At 46.3% G+C, this 19,425-nt stretch overlaps 1 protein-coding gene across 6 annotated transcripts in view; it reads left to right on the forward strand.

The window, feature by feature from the left end:
- LOC109425258 (neurexin 1) overlaps nt 1–19,425 on the forward strand; it is a 694,091-nt gene that overhangs the window by 601,755 nt on the left and 72,911 nt on the right. For 4 of the 6 annotated variants that reach the window (XM_062846520.1, XM_062846523.1, XM_062846525.1 and 1 more), the window contains 4 exons: nt 6,683–6,790; nt 6,855–7,239; nt 7,306–7,682; nt 7,843–7,954. In XM_062846520.1, the coding sequence (XP_062702504.1) occupies nt 6,683–6,790; nt 6,855–7,239; nt 7,306–7,682; nt 7,843–7,954 (982 nt within the window). Of the gene's footprint in view, nt 1–6,682; nt 6,791–6,854; nt 7,240–7,305; nt 7,683–7,842; nt 7,964–19,425 lie in introns of all 6 variants that reach the window. The other 2 variants (XM_062846524.1, XM_062846522.1) reach the window with 1 other exon arrangement.

The following is a 19,425-nucleotide window of genomic DNA, read 5'->3' on the forward strand; positions in this document are numbered from 1 at the left end:
ACGGGCCGTGGCAAAAATATTGCCACCAGCGTTTTTGGACTTAACGGGCAGTGGCAACTATATTGCCACCTAGATTTTTGGGAGTTTCTTTCAAACAAAAATTGTTTTGTACATGTTATCATTTATATAACCATTTCCATAATAGTATGCGTTGACAACTCTTCTAGTTTTCTCGGCCTTATAAAGGGTTAAACATTCTGAAACACATTGAAACACCCTGAAACGCCTTAAAACGCTTTTAAACGCCTCTGAAACCCCCATAAAACCTCCATGAAATTCACCTGCTGAAGCCTCCTTAAGGCCTCTTAAAACTCCTGAAATGCCCTGAAACGCAAAAAAACGCCCTGGAACGTTTTGAAACTCTTTGAAATCCCTATAAAACCTCCGTGAAAGTCACATGAGAGCCTCTGAAACCCCCTAAAACCCCTGTGAAACCTGCTGAAACGCCCTGAAACGCCTTGAAACGCTTTGAAACGCCTCTTAAACCCCTATAAATCCTCCGTGAAATTCACCTGAGACCCTCTGAAGCTTAGTAAAACCTCTGTAAAACCTCCTGAAATACCCTGAAGCGCCTTGAAACGCTTTGAAACACCTATGAAATCCTCATGAAGCCATCGTGAAATTCACCTCGAGTCTCTTATACCCTCTCAAATTTATCGGAAACCTTCTGGCTCTGAAATGCATTGAAACGCCTTGAAACATTTTGAAACGCCTATGGCAGCATCCATTTACTACGTAACGCTAAAATCGACATTTTTTGACCCCCCTCCCCCCTCCGTAACGCTTTTTTGTATCAAAACCCTAAAATTTTTGTATGGGTCGTAACGCTCGGCCAGACTCCCCCCTCCCCCTAGAGCGTTACGTAATTTGTGGACGGCGCCTATGATACTCCCGTGAAGTTCACCTGAGAGCATATAAAGCACCCTAAAAGCCCTCTGAAACCTCCTGAAACACCAGGAAACGTCTCTGACAAAAAAAAGCCGTTGTAACAAAATAACAAAACCTGTAATAATTTTGTTTTTCCCATCTAGTTGGGCTGCCAATGTCAATCGATATTCACTATGAACTTCCTTGACGAGTTTCTCTTGAAACTTCTGGTCGTGGAAGAGCCGATGCAGCTCGGTTAGCTCCCGTTTCGCTCCGACGAAGGTCTTGCGTTATCGCACATCGTGATGGAAGAAAAATTGGATCTCCACTCGGGGAAGGTGAAGTAAAAATCGTCAGACTAGGTGTCACATCGCTGCCCCAGAATCTTGACCGTTGCACTTGTGGAATCTAGATCCAGGACTGACCGCTTGTCTTGTAGATGCTTGGGCAAAGTAGAGTTCCACTTTCGCAGGGTGAAACCAGTTGCGTTTGTCAGTTCGATAAACTCGTTCATCAGTTGCCGCGCTTTGGGGACGGTGTCCGCCCTTGACAACATGTCGTCGACGTTAAAGTCCTCTTGAACACCCGAGCAGCAATCGGGTGCGTAGATCCACTGCACTGTCTTCTCCCAGCTTCTTCAGGGATCATCTTGTGGCCAGATACGGAGCACTTTCAGTACCATACGTGATCGTGAGCAGTTCAAACGTGTTCACTGGTTCCTCCGGCGCGTTTCTCCAAAGGATGCACTGTATATGTTGATCTTTCCGTTGAAATCGGACCATCCGATACATTTTGGCTACATCGGCGATAACGTCGATCCGGTGCTGATGGAATCGGAGAATTGTAGATATCAGAGAGAGAGCGTTCTGTACGACCTGCTGCACCATCAAAGCGTCGTTGAGCGAGATGCCGCTAGAAGTCCGACACGACGCGTCCGGTCGCAACACCACGTGATGCGGCATGTATTACACCGTATCTCCGATTACTTGCACTCCGTCGACTTCTTTCATGTTGCTCATCAGGAGATATTCATGGATAAACTACTTGTAGGACTGCTTAAGATCGGCGTTTAGGGCGAACCGCTTCTCCAAGCCTTACCACAAACCGGCCTTCTTCGTCCCGAGTCGTTGTCTGGTTGAACATTTCTTCACATGCTGTTTCTTCCATCGAATGGGTCCGGTTTACAGGACAGGTCTCCAAGTCCCAGAACCTGGAGATCATTTCCTGGAGTTCCGCCGACAAACACACGTAGCTTACTGTTCTGGGAAGCGAGCTTGCCATTTCCGGAATCCTCCGAGACACGACCTAGCCAAAGACTGTATCAAGCAACGTTGGTCCGCTGTCACACAGTTTTCATCTTCCGGTCCGCAGTAGTCTAATGGATCTGGTTCTCCAAACGTGAAACCTGCTAGTACTGTTTCGGAGGGAATCTCCAGCAAATTCACCCGCACAGGTTTGAGCGGCAACGTTTGGGTGATTTTCGGCAACACGTGGAACTGCAACAACTCGCCGAATGAGGAGATTGACGAATGTCTTCTGGCTCGAAGTTTGCCTCCACAGATTTCGTTGAGATCGCGCTGCTGTTGCCGATACCTTGCACCTTCAGAAAGTTCGTCTTGGCTTGGAACTTCAACTTCTTGGAGAAGCTACTGATGGTCGTGTAGCAGAACTCCGAGCACGAATACGGAAGTGTCCTGGCTAATGCGGTGTTGCCAAAACGGTCCACCACCTTCACGATAGCAGTTGACATCAACACTTGACGAGTTGTCGTACCAAAGCCTGTGCCGTGAATCGAGAGAAATCGCAGGTTGTTGGTCAGTGGTGGAAAGTGGGTGAAGCCTTCAGCCTTTGCCAAACGTGCAAATATTTGGCAAAATTTGACAAATTTATTTGTCATGCGTATACTGACCAAATAAATTTGCAATAACATTGTTGGGCAAATATTTGCCTAATTTTGTCATGGCGATTATTTGCATATATTACAAATTGAACACTTTTTAAACAAGGCAATATAGCAAATATTTGGTCATGTTTGCAACTCCGATCAGTACTCGAGTGGCAAACATAAGCAAATAAGAGTTTGCCAATTGTTTGTCAAACGTGTACTGACCATTGACAAATAATAGCCAAACGGCAAACGTCTGCTAACGTCTGCTAACGTCTGATACGTCAAATAGCCAAATATTTGCGCATTTTGGTAAAGCGTGTACTGAATGCTTGAGTATTAAGTGAGCGGATCACCGGGTATGAGGATGTGGGTTGTGTTTGTGTGGCTGGTTGTGTGGATGGTGTTGATGTGCTGTTGGAGCTGAGTTTGGTCGGGTTTGTGCTTATGGAACGAACTGCGGGGCACTAGCAGGAACTGATAGCTTCGCTGCAGCAACGTAGGGTGCTTTCTCCCACAGCGAGTACACGACCCTCTGGTGCATACTTCAGCGAAGTGCCCGGCTGTCGGACAATTTCCACAGAGTCGTTTTATTTTGATATCTTCCACTCGTCGAGCCACATTCACAGGCAAGATGGTACGAATCTCCGCAAAACAAGCTGACCCTGGGACGAGGTGTGCGTCGTGAGAGTCTGGGCCGTATATCGCTTTCGTGAACCTTCGAGGACTATCGATTGCAGCACTACTGTTGTGGCACGTCTCCCAGCTACGGAGCGTACTTGAATCAAGGCAAGAACACACCATGTACGCCAATATCATCGACCAGTTGGCCGTCTGCTCCCTAATCTATAGCGCTTCGCAGTTTTCTCTGCGCATTGGTTCAACGGCGAACAACGCGTCCAGGTGGGCCTTTACATAACTTCCTATTTTCGTATCTTTTCTCCAACAACATCTTCTAGGCCACCTCGTAGTTGTCACCCGTTAGCTCAACGGAATTCAGCTCTTGTAGTGCTCAACCAGTGGTCGAAGATAGCAAGTAGGTGAACTTGTCGACGTCTGCCAGCTCCTAAATGGTATGGATCAGGCTTCGAAAGGTATCTCGAAAGCTTATACAATCCTGGATCCTCCCACTGTAGCTCGGAAGCGTGATGTCTGGCAGTTTTACACGGGACACTGGCTGAACTTCGACTACATTTTCGATGGTGGCTCGTGGGTTCTCCTTTTATGGATGCAGCTGAATCAACGCGGCCTTCACTTCGAAGTATTGCTCCTGAACCTTGTACAGCGACTCCTCGCGAAGCTCTTCTTCCGCTTTTCTCGCTTTGACCGGGCATTTTCAGCTATTTTCACTTCGCTAGCACTATCTTCATCGTCGTAAAACTGCTCAAAACTTCTTCATAGCCTCTTCTAAGGTGTCCTGGTGGACATCGATGTGGATTTCGTGCTTCCCTTTCTGTAACTCCATCAAAAACGCGCGATGCCATTCATGATGTCGACTGATTGCTGTTCTTGCTTCTTCAGCTCCTTTTACTCCTCAATGGTCACCAAAAATTTGTGGGTATTTACAATACTGTTGTAGGGCTACCCGCGAACGTGAAGGCCTCCGTCTAGGTAGGCTTCGGCACCTTCAACTTCATGGGTTCTGCTGCTGCCACAATTGCCATGAGCTTTATCGTTGACTTACGAAGTGTCGTAAGGGACTGCTTAAGGTCCTTACTGGTTCTATTTAGACCTCGCGAGGACGCAAAGTCAAGCTGCTGCCCATCCACCTGATGACAACCAAGTGATGACTTGATCCCAGATAGAGCACGTTGACAGGTCCTATAGAGTACAGAACATTGACTTGAATCATTTCAGAAGTTTAGAAAACAATAGAATTAAGCGTTTTAAAATCCAACGCTAGTCAACATGAGGGATTGCTGTACAGTAACCATCAGATTCGTCCGTTTAGATCTGACGATGTCCAGTACGTTAATGTAAGCCCAACAGAGATCGGTACAGAGTGGCAAGCGAAGAAGGGAAACGAGTCCACCGCTGCAAGAAACGGCAACACAAAGAGAGTGTGATGGCTGAAACGCAGGAAAACATGGATAGGAGCAATATGCAGAGGTTTTATGCAACTATTAATGGCACGCGTCACAATACTGCGCCAGTGCCCGCCATGTACAATGACCGAGGAGAAATTTGCAGACAGATAAAACAATGGTGTTCTGATCAAGGTTGATCATGCAGACATTTTAGCATGCCGTAAGAAGATTTTTTGTAAATTTCATGTATATTCAAAAGTTCAACTGAAAATATATTAAATTCAATATGAAAAATTGTTGTTATTCGGTCGTAAAAGTCATCATTTGGGTACTCTGTAGTATTCTGCAATGTATGTGCTGAAACTGTGTTTTCTCTGGCAGGTCGCCTTCTGTTCAAAATATTTGTTGTGTACATAACTAGTGTTATGTCAAGGATTTCTAATCCTAATAGATACCCTGATTCGGTTTTCTACACGCTAAGAAAATGTTACTCTAAAATGAGTAAGATTCACACAAAACTGAGCTAAACTGGAACAGCTCAAAAAATGAGTAAATTGCATTTCCAGCGATAGCGCTGGCCCAAGTGTAAAAATCCAACCAATTTAGGCCGTATAATATTCTTCACATCGGCAAGAATATTATACGACTTAAACTGATGAGATTTTCGCACTTGGGCCAGCGCTATCGCTGGAAGAAAAATTTACTCAATTTTGAGTTGTCCCACTTTAGCTCCAAAATGAGTGAATTTTCTGACCGTGTATATAAGACTTCTACATTGTGATGTCCGTGTCAGGGAACAAAGGTTTACGTCTTGCATTTATCCGTGAATTCGTCTAGCAATAATAAGGAATGACTTAAGGACAAGGTATTTGGAGTACATAGGTCCAAATTTCTAGAGCACCGTTTTTTAGAACCGTTGAACGGATTTGAATGAAAATGCATCACGCTAATTGTTCAGTGGTTGTCAACAGCGTGATGCATTTTAATCCAAATCCGTTCAACGGTTCTAAAAAACGGTGCTCTAGAAATTTCGAGCAATGTACTCCAAATACCTTGTCCTTAAAAGTAGGCTATTAAACTGATCTGCATCAGCATGAGCACTTGCCGCTGAAATGTTCTTCACACAAAATTCAGATTGCACTTGGAGGTCTGTTCTCTGTGGTAGTAGTTAGGACAGCTCCATTTGTCAAACCGCACTCGCTGCGCTCAATCCAACCCAGATGGACGACAGACCTGAGGCACGCAAGTGTTCTGTTCATCGAATGATAATTGCCGCCACACCGACCAACGTGTGACAAACTCAGTCCATAGTCGATATGAGACGCGACCGAACGCCAAAGCAAAGCACCAGCTCCGACTGCGGAAACAATGATCATCATCGCCTGCTAATGTATGCTAATTATGGCCTACTAGGGGTGTTGCTGTTGCTGCTGCTGCTGCTGCCATTGTTGTTCATTTTAATGATCATAAATTATCCAAGGAATCGGGAAATATCTGCCAACGAGCATGGCTAGCTCGACACGTGAAGCCGGTTTCGGCACGCTTTCGCTGGGAAATGAACACGTGGTTGTTAATTTTGTGGTAGGGTTGGGCGCCACTGGGAAGGCCATTCAATCGATTCAATAGGAAGGTTGAAAGTATTACATTTCAACTGTCAGTCACGATTTTCACGCTTACGTCTCATACTTTCCATATTTCTGGTGTTTCTCATAATCTTAATCGAAAATGCTATGAACTAAATGAGAAAAAAGAGTAAAACGACAACAGCTCCATCTTGAATTGAGCAACGGCGTCAGTCGAAAAAAGTCTGTCCTCCGCCAAAAGTTAGGCAATTAATTTACTCATTAGAGCTGTGCCCAAGTGCTCCACGCTAATTCGTTTCCACATTTCCGTTTACTTCCAGCTTCTTCCGCCGTGGGACGTTTCAAAGCAAGGCATGCTGTCCTTCAAGTTTCGCACAAACGAACCGAACGGATTGATTATTCTGAACACAGTGGTTCGACAGCCAAGGGTAAGTGCATAACATTTCTCGTTTTAAAATAAACGAAGTATCAAGTGCCACCTCGCCATTTCAGCCGGACTTCTTCGCGGTCGAACTGCTGAACGGGCACATCTACATCCACATGGAGCTGGGTTCGGGAGCGGTCAAGGTGCGAGCATCCCGAAGGCGGGTAGACGACGGCGTATGGCACGAGCTTTCGCTGAGACGGAACGGTCGCGATGGAAAGGTCGGTGTCGATGGGCAGTGGAACGACTTCCGGACACCGGGTGATTCAACGCAGCTGGAGTTGGACAGCCCCATGTACGTGGGCGGCATTGGACCTCCGTATGCCGATGTGGTGATTCCTCCGGCAATTTGGACGGCCACGCTACGGCAGGGATTTGTCGGGTGTTTGAGGGATCTGGTGCTGTCGGGGAAACCTGTGGATATAGCCGCCTACGCTAGGCAGCAGGATTCGGGTAAGTTGCACCCCGATGGATTACGGTAGGTGAATAACCTGTATGTCCACGTGTCCCATTCTACAGGAGCCATCAAGCCGTCCTGTCACATAGTACCGACACAATGCGGCAGCACCGTGTCCCCTTGCCAAAACGGAGGGCAGTGTACCGAGGGTTGGAACCGGCCGCTTTGCGACTGTTCGGCAACGCTGTTTACCGGGCCTACATGTGGTCGTGAGTCGGCAACCCTGGCGTTCAACGGTTCGCAGCACATGGCCATCTGGATCGGTGGCACCCAAGGAACACGAACACAAACCGAAGAGCTGGTGATTCGGTTCAAGACTTCCCGTCCGGCCGGCCTTCTACTGTTGACCAGCGCCGAGACCAGTTCATCGGATCGGCTTGAAATCGGACTGGTAGCGGGCCGCGTCCGGGCAAACGTCAAACTAGGCGAGCGAGAGAAGGTAACACCACCTTTGTTCCCAATCCACGGCTAGAATAGAACCTCAATACAATTATCTCTTTCTATCCTTTTTGCTCTTCCGACTTGATTAATCGATAAATCGAAATCTTCTTTTCGTCCGCCCGTTGTGTAAATAAACATATTACCATAACAACACGAAGAATCTACTGGCCGGCCAGGGAGTTCTCAATGACAACAACTGGCACACGGTGAGATTCTCCCGGCGAGCGTCCAATCTTCGACTGCAAGTTGACGGGGCACCTCCCGTCAGGGGTACGTTATGTATGTATCAACAGCACCATATTTTGCCCTATTACGTGTCGTGACGTGTCGTTTCTCTTTTTTGATGATGATACAAAAATACGAAAAGACAAAGCGAAGTCGAGGCTTTCTCTCCTCGAAAACGTTTGAAAAGTTCGCTTCGTTACTCGAAAAAATAAGAACAATAATAATGAAACATTGAATTGGTATCGAGCGGAAGAAAAATCGGTGTAACTTTTCACGGTCCATCTTGATTCTTTCGAATGCGAGAAGTCTACGAAAAAAAAAGATTAAAGAATCAGCCAGAGCAACTCGACCTATTGTTCCGAATCCCTTCCCTTACGATCCCTCGAAAACAAAGAGACAACGAAAGCGAAAAAGCTCATTAACTATCATCTTTCGTTGCTTCATCACTTCCAACCCAACGAACGCCACTATCACAATCACCGGCAAAACAAAAGAACCTAACCTCAAACAAAACAAACCGCCAACGGAAGCGCGACAAACCCAACCCTCTTTCTCTGTCTCTCTCACCGCTTATCGTTCCAATTAGCCATTTTCATTGCTTCTTTTTCGCTGTTTCACCATAACTGTCATCCCCATCACCACCAATGCTAAAACCACGAAATTGAATCGAAAAAAAACCGTTGCCGCAGTCGAATCTCCACAGCCGAACAAGCACTTCACTTTATGGTAACTGTACTTTAATACTGACCACACAAGCATCAGTGTTAGCCCAATGACACGTGCTCAGCTCATTCACCACCACCCGCACTCGTTCAATCGCAATCAAAACCCAAGTAAACATTGAAATTTGAAACTCATTTCATTTTCCATTTATTTTTAACGACCCAACGACTCTCTCGATTCATTCGGCTCATTGCCCTTCGTTTCCATTATTATTTCGATGACCATCAAATGTCATCAATGTTTGCGATTGCGATACTTCCCACAACGACTGCAAGCTGCAATTCGAAAAGATAAACACGTGGCTTCGGATGCGTTCACTTATCGGTTAGGGGAAAAAATACGTCACTCACATTATAATCCGTTGTCAATCAACTGCATATAAATACAAAACTTACAGACAAAAAGACGTAGAACATGAATTATTCGCTTCGTACACCGATTCAACGATCATTTCCTAAATTTGGTAGTTAACCGACAGCCCACCCACGGCGCTCGTATCATTGTTGTTTGATCTCTTGACGTTTATATTGCGCATTTAGTCCACCACTGGACTGCGTACTCAGTCTTCAAAGGCACGAAAACGTTAATAATAGTGCGCGATTGCATCAAATCCAGTTGATGCCTTCGGTGCACTACAGTAAACGTTCGGTCGATGCAAACGGTTTAACTACAATGCTTTTTAATTGCAAGTCCGGTAAGGGCCGATTTCTTCATCCTGGCTTAAGCGTTAAGCCAGGTTTAACTATATGGGTAAGCCTGGCTTACCAATTAAGCCGAGGTGAAGAAATGGGCCCTAAAAGCAACAAATTTGCAATTAGGTATCGCACCGCTATCCGTCAAAATGGTGCGCCAAGTTGGCCCAAATGAACAATCTAATGAATTTTGCGTTCATTTAACGTCAATTGATGGGTTGTTGACGCCTATCTGACGTTGCAGTTATCAAATTTTGTTCTCTAAGTACACGTAAACATGTTGCAGTTATCGAACGTCTACGGTATTTCTTTGATTTATGCTGAATAGTCCATTTTAAGAGCCGATTTTATGAATGAAATTTTGACAAGAGCATGCGTCCCAACCCGTGAAAATCAATATCATCATCAACATTGTTGTCGGATCGTAAAATGGCTCATAAGTACTCTGGGCACACCAACTTGATAAGTTGCAATCGCGCACTTTTATTTACGTTTTCGCACTCTTGAAAACTCATGCGATAGTCCAGTGGTGAACTAAATGCGCTATACCATCTCCTAGTTGTTTTCGTTACCATGTTTTGAAACGAATCATATTTAAAGCGTTACGTCTGTATGGCTGAGCAAAATCCATTTCAGAAACAGATGATGCGTTGCATCGTATCATCGATGAATAATAATCAACAAATTGTTGCAATAACCATTAAATGGCGAATGGCGCGTGATATCCGACAGGGCTTACTTCTGCGCCGGTGAACAAGACACGTGGTGGATTTGATTATTTTCCACCACAACGAACACTATTATCATTATCCAAAATGGTATGAATAATTCAGAAAAATGGGACCTGCTGACCCACCTGACCACCATAATTTTGCTTTCGATTCAAGCCAACTTAAGGTTATCAGAGTTCCAGAAAAAAAAAACTGAAAAAATCAATAATATTATCAATATAATTATCAAACTTTTTCTTCTCGAAAACCACAATAAATTTCGTCAACTATTTCTTTAGAACCCTTTTGAGAGTGATTTGTTCCCGTGGATAGATCTGTGGCCAAGCCAAGATCAGCATCGCTCCCGTCGGCTCCAGCAGCAACGGAGGATAGCAGCGCAACGTTGCACCGTGTACCCTTCCCAGCCACAGCAGTCAGCAGAATTAAATCGATCACCACCACCAGAAAGGGCACGTACCTGGGATCGGTGGTAAACTCTACCTGACCGATTTAATTCTGCTGACTGCTGTGGCTGGGAAGGGTACACGGTGCAACGTTGCGCTGCTATCCTCCGTTGCTGCTGGAGCCGACGGGAGCGATGCTGATCTTGGCTTGGCCACAGATCTATCCACGGGGACAAATCACTCTCACTGCACTGCGTTTGAACACGTGTTCTGAACGCGGCCCGAATAGCGATGGCGGTTATCTGGAACCTTCCACGACGCGCACTAGTGCAATGGCGATGGCACAAATTTGCAACGCACTGTCCCGGGCTTCGGCACCAAAATGTTCACGATTCGATGGTCACTCGCGACACTGACCCGTGGCACGCTCCGTGATATGATCACGACGGTAGAAATCACAACCGTGGGAGGAAAAAAGTCTTTATCAAAATCACTAGCGAAAAAGTTCACTATGCTGTTACATTTGTCAATGTCCCATTAAAATAAAATAAAAATTAAATGTATTGTAATTTGTTTGCATGTTAGGAGCTAGGAATTTTGCATTATAATTAAATTGTTTTTGGAATTTAAACCGCCCATTGGCACGCCGTCCGCTACCAATGCCGCTGATGTACACCGGCTACCACTGAAAATGCAGTTGGCATGCATGGTGGGCAGGAAACGGGTCGAATGTGAAAGACTGGGAGAGAAAGTCCTCCAACTTGGGGCTTGGCGAAGCTAGAGCGCTACTGCTGAGGGGAGTCAGTTTTGAGCTAGCGAAGCGTGCGGTTGTGATACTAGCGAATCGGCCGAGTGACACCATCTTTAGTATGGTGAGGCCTGGAAGGCCAAGGCTAGTTTTCAGGATTATTAAGTGCGGTCCGCGAAAGGGTGGTGTTTTTGAAGCCCTGAAAAGAAATCCAGTCGGATCGGTGATTGAGTGTCGATTCCGGTAGTTTGAGGCTGGATAAGCTGCAGGTTCGCGAGTTGCGAAAATCCCCAGTGAAACCCCGTAGTGATCCACGTTTTCCCCAAATCCGCGTGTGAATGCCTAAACGGTATCCGAAAAGCTTCGGATGAGCAGATACCGTTATAACTCGCGAGTGACGATTATTATAGGGACGTAGATTCCCGCCAATTCCGTCGCGACGCGGGTGCTCTTCCCCGTGTGCTCAGACGCCGACCTCGTGTCTCGGTACCCCGACGTCTACACTTCCATCGGCGGCGCAGTGAACGCTGAGAGCGGAGCGGCGCGGGCCCAACGTAAATTACACTCTTGAACGGCAGAGTAGGCAGCCCCTGAGGCAAGGTAAGTTGCATGCGAACCCCAATGTTATATTTGGCGCCCTAACGAAAAAGTCACTGTTGGATCCGTTCGAGAGTTAATTTTTCGTTGGATAAGGGGGGAGATCTTTCCCGTGTTTGATTAAAAAATCGCAAAAAAATAACTCTCTTCAAATTAATGTTCAACAGTTCCATTCCCAGCAGAATCGTACGATCATTCTCGAACCATAAAAATAATAGGATTGATCGCTCAGAATATGGTTAGAGCTAGCGCGTGCTCGATAGTTTTTTTTATAATAGGATAGCACGCTGCTGATAGAATACACACGGTCGGTATTGCATGGTGTTATAATTGGCTGAGGCCAATATATGGTATCAACGTTTGCTTTCCTTTTGCATGCCTATATTTTTTCGCTTCTATTGTTCGTTGGTTAAGCGTAGCCGATATAGAGTGGTCTTACATCGTACCACATTAGTTTTTTTTTCTCGTTTTTGTAGCCTGTTTATAGAAACTTTTGGCAATGACTCTGGACAAAGAGTACCTCGGTGGGATGTGTGTTACATACCTAACCGAGGAAGAAATTATTTTTGAGCTCGAAATTCGAAACCTGTTGAAAGATAGGGATCGAAGCTTGAGCGTAGCTCGTAGAAAGTTGAAAAACGCTCTGCGAGAGGAATTGGATGGTAGAATACGGATTTTCTCTTACTCGAGAGTTCCAGCGGTAGAGATGAAATTGTGTAAAGAGAGGCTGGACAGAGTGTTGAATAATGTAGTAGATGAGTCGTTAGACAAATTGATGTCGAAGACAGGTTTATTACATCTTTACCATCGCCTTAAGCTTTTTAGGAAGACTTACGGTGTTGGTAATTTTGCAAATGAAGCCAACTGGTTGTTTTCCAAGGTTATTCAAACCTACATGCAAGTTTTCGATGAGAACGTGTTGAATTCGTCCTTCACACAGCCACCGCAGGTATCTACACCTGTTGATTTGCGGGGGGCGGCGAGTCTTGAAGCCCAAACCGAAACCACCTCACAGGATTTGATTGTTTTGGGACAGTCAGTGGCGTCAATTTCAATTTCAACGGGAGCGATTCCGAAAAATACAACACCTCGCTCTACTCCAGCGTTCTCTAACCACACTCCATCATCTACCGGGAACGAAGATCTGCTTGTTTCCGATCAAATTGCGTCAACGTCTGTATCAGTTGCTAGAACCCCAATGTCAATTAGTGCACCGGTTGTTACATGTTCGTTGTCAGGTGGAGTGCAGCTCACGTGGGCGACTCCTAGTTATCAAGTGACATCGCGAGTGCATAGAGCGAGGCAGGTTCGGTTCGACACAGGACGTGAATTTCCAGTAAGTGAGCCCGAGCATTCGAGTGATACGGTTGTAAGTGCAAGTGGACAAGGTGACACGCGAAATTCAATGGATTTAGTGAGCGGATCAGAGCAAGCAAATGTCGGTGTCTGGCAGCGGGAAGATAGTGCAACACCTGTACATGCCGCGATCACATCTGAACCGACTATATCTACGACTAGGCGTGTGTCAGTTAACCGTGAAGTGTACGAGATTCCGGTATCGTCGCAATGGTCAGATCCTTACGATTTCCCCCGTTCAGCTCCCTCCATTCCTCAATATAACCCTTACCAAATCCCACAATTCGAACAATATTGTCCGTTTTCAATGAGCACAGCTCAGGCTTATGCTCAACGACAACCACAACCCCAATCATTCAATCCTTTTGCAGGGTCGAATTATCCACAACCAACACCTGCAATGCATCGAACAGCAGATGTTCTACCTCCCAGGTCTGAACCACCAGTAGCTGATCTACTTGGTTTGGATTTGCGAAGAACACCTGTTCAGTCTTCAAACCCAAACCCAACCTACAATCGAATTAGCGACAATCGCGGATCAAGTCCGAACAACGTTTCTTTTCAAAACGTTGGGCCTTATATTCCCGCACCTGCACCCTCCCTCAATCCCTACCAAGACTTTGATTTCAACCCCGTAGCAAATCGTACCAAGACCATACCGGTAGTGAAGTGGCCGATGAAGTATGCAGGTGATGATCGAGGAATCGGACTGAACAGTTTCCTCTGGGAAGTTAACGACTGGACTAAATCAGAGCAAGTTTCAGAACCAGAGCTGCTGAGATCCTTCGGTAATCTGTTGACTGGCAAGGCGAAGATGTGGTTCACGAGTAACAAACATCGATTCACTACCTACTCGGAACTGATCGATAGTCTAAAAGCTACGTTCCGGCATCCAGACCTGGATCATTACTTGTTGATGGAAATTCACCAAAGGCGACAGCAGAAAACCGAATCGTTTTTGGAGTTTTTCTTGGAGGTGGAGAAGAAGTTTAAAAGTCTATCGAACCCCGTATCGGAAGTTGAAATTGTCCATGCCGTGCGCCGAAACATGCGTGCTGAATACAAGCGAGCTTTGATTGGGAGAGAGTTTCATGACTTGTTCTCCTTGCAAATGGCAGGACAAGAGGTGGACGCTACGAACACATACCTCCTCTCTAAACCTCAAGCACAAACTAGTGCCATTCAAGCGACAGGAAAACCACCGGTTCCGTATAATCCCAACCGTAAGGAAGGACCGTCAACGCAACAATTTTCGAAAGGTTTCAGTCAAGGAAGGAACCAGCCCACCAAACCCACTCCTGGATTCAGGTCGAACAACCCGGCCAGTAAACCAGCGTTTCGGAAAGACCAGCGTAACAGTAAGGACGGAAAGCAACCGGGCAAGGCGAGGCCAGAGAAGAATAGATCCAGCGACTCGGAGGCTTCAGACGGCCCCTCCTCCAAAGACGTCTCCAAGGGAGTGGAAACCCAAATCCGTACGCATGTCCCATTGAACGACAAGTTTGTCTGTTTTAACTGTCGGAGCCAGCAACACATGACAGACCAATGTACCCAGCCGTACAAAGTCCACTGTCAAGTGTGTGGATTCCAAGGATTTCCCACTCACCGTTGCCCTTTTTGTTCAAAAAACGGACAGCGCCGGAAGGACAACAGTCCTTCCAAATAACAAATTCAACCGATTCAGACTCTTCGCCTGAGCTCTCCATTGACGAGTCGCTCTCGGCACTCGGATATGTAGAGTCAGTAGACGAACACGATGAACCTTCCTCGGACGTCGTAAATACTACGGTCCTATCTGTCGTTCATGACAATAGGCCGTACATAAAACCCACAATTTTTGGAATTTCTATCCGCACCCTTTTGGACTGCGGGAGCCAGAAAACTTTGATTTCTGCCAAAATTGCTTCTTTTTGGAAAGGTCCTAAAACAAAGATTTTCCCCAGTAGTCTTACTCTCACTAGTGCCTCTGGTGACGCGCTCAATGTGGTAGGATGTATTTATCTACCGTTCAATTTTAGGGATAAAATCAAAGTTTTAGAGACCACTATTGTAGAAGACCTTCCTGTAGATTGTATTGCAGGGATAGACTTCTTCTCTGCTTTCAACCTTCACATCTCACAAGGAACAGATATACTGTTCCTCGTGGATCATGAAGAATCCACTGACAGTAACCCACCTGATCTCGTTGAGCTTAGCTCCGAGCAGGAAGCGGCACTGGAAATTGTTAAGCAGAAGTTCAAGCCAGCTATGTCAGACCAGCTCGAGGTAACCTCGCTGGTCCAACATTCCATACAACTGACGGATGAATTCAAAGATTCTCCACCAATACGGGTCTCACCATTCCCGTATTCGCCTGCTATACACAAGGCCTTGAACGAAGAGATAGACCGTTTACTTCGTCTCGGAATCATTGAAGAGTCGTCTTCCGAATGGGCTCTTAATGCGGTTCCGATTAGAAAACCTAATGGATCTGTTCGGTTATGTCTGGACGCGCGGAAGCTAAACGCCCGGACCAAACGAGACAGTTATCCGTTAGCGCATGTCGGTCGTATCTTAGGACGATTGGGCAAAACCCGATATCTAAGCACAATCGATTTAAAGGATGCTTTTCTTCAAATCTCTTTGAGCGAAGAATCGAAGCCGCTGACCGCGTTTTGCATACAAGGTCGCGGAATGTTTCAATACACCCGTCTCCCGTTCGGCCTAACCAACAGCCCAGCAACTCTATCCAGATTGATGGATAAGATCCTCGGAGCTGGAGAGCTGGAGCCATGGGTGTTTGTCTATCTAGACGACATCATTGTGGCCAGCGACAGTTTCGAAGACCATATCCGCCTTTTGGAGGAAGTAGCGAGGAGGTTAAGAGAAGCCAATCTGTCGATTAACCTCGAAAAGTCGAAGTTTTGTCGATCCGAAGTTCCGTTTTTGGGATATCTATTGTCTTGTGATGGGCTCCGTCCCGATCCGGCCAAAGTTCAGGGCATCCTGGATTTTGAGGCTCCAAGAACCATTCGCCAAGTCCGACGCTTCCTCGGAATGGTAAATTATTACCGGCGTTTTATACCGGACTTCAGTACGCTCTCGGCACCGATCTCTGACTTATTGGCAGGAAAGCCGAAGGTCGTGCGCTGGTCTAAAGAAGCGGAGGAAGCTTTCCGAACAATCAAAGAGCGGTTAATTGCCGCTCCTATACTTTCAAACCCCGATTTTGAGAAGGAGTTTATTGTGCAAACGGATGCGAGCGATCGCGCTGTAGCAGGTGTACTCACTCAAATTCAGGGCGGGTCGGAAAAAGTTATAAGCTTCGTTTCCCAGAAACTGAACGCGGCCCAACAAAACTATTCGGCTACCGAAAAGGAGGCCCTCGCGGTGCTCATTTCGGTAGAGAAATTCAGGGGCTACATTGAAGGTAGCCACTTTACCCTAATAACAGACGCGTCAGCACTGCAGTACATCCGCAATAACAAGTGGCGGCCTTCGTCGCGGCTAAGTCGGTGGAGTCTGGAGCTGCAACATTTGGATATGACCATAGTCCACCGCAGAGGTGTTGACAATATCGTCCCGGATGCACTGTCCCGGAGCATCTGCACTGTTCGAGCATCCCAGGCAGGAGGAACGTCGTACGAGGACCTGATCGTCAAGGTCGAGGAAGAACCGGAGAATTACTCAGATTTCCGTTATGAGGACGGGCAGCTTTGGAAGTATGTTCCGGTCGATGAGGAACCTTACGATGTGAAGTTCGAGTGGAAGATGATCCCGCCGCCTGGAAATCGACAACGTATTATTGAACAGGAACACGAGAGCTGTTTTCACCTGGGAGTAGAGAAGACGCTGAGCCGTCTGCAGCTCCGTTATTACTGGCCTCACATGGCATCAGAGGTCCGAAAATTGATTCAAAGATGCGCCATCTGCAAAGAGTCCAAACCTGCCACGGTCCCAACGGTACCGGTCATGGGCAAGCAGAAGTTAGCGGACCATCCCTGGCAGATCATCGCCATGGACTACATTGGTCCGTTACCCAAGAGCAAATCGGGGAACATCCATCTCTTGGTGATCCAGGATTTATTCAGCAAATGGTGCCAGCTTCATCCCGTGCGAAGGATCGAAGCCGGGAATCTCTGTAAGATCCTGCGGGAAGGGTGGTTTTTGAGAAATTCCATACCCGAAATCGTGTTGACAGACAACGCGTCAACTTTCCTTTCGAAACAATTTAAAGCTTTGTTGGAACAGCATGGAATTCGTCACTGGACCACATCTCGCCACCATAGCCAAGGAAATCCCGTAGAAAGGCTAAATCGATCGATCAATGCGGCCGTGCGAACGTATTGCCAGAAGGACCAGAGAAGCTGGGATTCCAAAATCGCTGACATCGAGCATGTGTTTAATAACACGGTGCACTCCTCCACTGGATTAACCCCGTATTTCGTGACGAGGAAGCACGAAATTGCCCGAAGTGGAGAAGACCACCTGAGAATGCGCCGAAAAGAGGAATACTCACCCGACAACCAGCGAGATAACCAATCGCAGATTTGTGGAGAAATCTACGAACTGGTTCAAAAGAACCTGAAGAAAGCTTACGCAACCGGTGCTCAGCGGTACAACTTGCGTAAACGCGTACGTCCGGAAGAATTTAAAGTGGGTCAGCAAGTGTACAGACGTAATTTCAAACAATCCAACGCAGGAGAATATTATAACGCCAAACTGGCGCCCATGTATTTACCCTGCAAAGTGATTGCGAAACACGGATTTAGTTCTTATGAACTGGAAGATCTTGAGGGAAAAAATCTAGGGACTTGGCCAGCCGAACATATCAAACCTTAAATTACCTTCCCGTTACGCTAACCATCGTTCTTTCTTTTCTATACTGTTTCCTGTTAGTTTCAAATTTCAATTCTTAAGCCAGAGCGTGAGTGAGCTCCCTCTCCGACCCACTTAACAACTGCTACTCTCTCAAGTGCACTGAGAGGTTTTGCATGCTGTGAGTGGTTCCTACCTTCTATGTGACGTCCATTGTACCTCTCGGTGGGAGTAGGGTTAATCAAGGATTAGCATAGGAGACTTACGCCAACGCCAGGAAACCCCAGGCGTGGATTTTTTTTAACGGCCGGCCGATACAAAAATAAGTTTTATTAATCTCCATCACCAATACCGATCGCGAGAAACCTAATGTGTCTTTCAAGCGGAAAGATGGTCAAAATAGGGAATTTCTGAGCGATCAAATCCAGGGGGAGGAAGGCTCACGATTGGTCTTAGGGTTTTGTTGTGAACGGGACAGTTAGAAGAGTAAAGCGATTGGATCCACTTTCGAAGGATCTTCCACCAAAGCCAAGTAACCGGAGGTTGCAGCAGCTTACCCATTTAGATGGGACGAAGATAAATAGTCAACCAGCACCACTCCTGCAGAATGCAGGGTGACACGAATGTTCGAGGAGTTCGATAAACCTAGCTTTGGATTCACCGTGATGGCGTTGCTAGATCACGGGGGTCCCCCAAAATGCGCGTACCCGACTCGAACATTCAGTAAATCCCGAACAAGACCATATGAACAGCAGTAAAATGTATTTCTTTTGTAATTAGTAAAAAAAAAAGTATTGTTGATAATAGATTTGCATTAGCTTTTGTAGTTTTTGTTTGATTTTGTTTGTTGTTGTAAAAAAAAATACTGCTTATTTTTTTTTATTGTGCCTTGGGGGAAATGTTACATTTGTCAATGTCCCATTAAAATAAAATAAAAATTAAATGTATTGTAATTTGTTTGCATGTTAGGAGCTAGGAATTTTGCATTATAATTAAATTGTTTTTGGAATTTAAACCGCCCATTGGCACGCCGTCCGCTACCAATGCCGCTGATGTACACCGGCTACCACTGAAAATGCAGTTGGCATGCATGGTGGGCAGGAAACGGGTCGAATGTGAAAGACTGGGAGAGAAAGTCCTCCAACTTGGGGCTTGGCGAAGCTAGAGCGCTACTGCTGAGGGGAGTCAGTTTTGAGCTAGCGAAGCGTGCGGTTGTGATACTAGCGAATCGGCCGAGTGACACCATCTTTAGTATGGTGAGGCCTGGAAGGCCAAGGCTAGTTTTCAGGATTATTAAGTGCGGTCCGCGAAAGGGTGGTGTTTTTGAAGCCCTGAAAAGAAATCCAGTCGGATCGGTGATTGAGTGTCGATTCCGGTAGTTTGAGGCTGGATAAGCTGCAGGTTCGCGAGTTGCGAAAATCCCCAGTGAAACCCCGTAGTGATCCACGTTTTCCCCAAATCCGCGTGTGAATGCCTAAACGGTATCCGA

This window comes from Aedes albopictus, chromosome 1, assembly GCF_035046485.1.
Source record: "Aedes albopictus strain Foshan chromosome 1, AalbF5, whole genome shotgun sequence".
Lineage (NCBI taxonomy): Eukaryota > Metazoa > Arthropoda > Insecta > Diptera > Culicidae > Aedes > Aedes albopictus.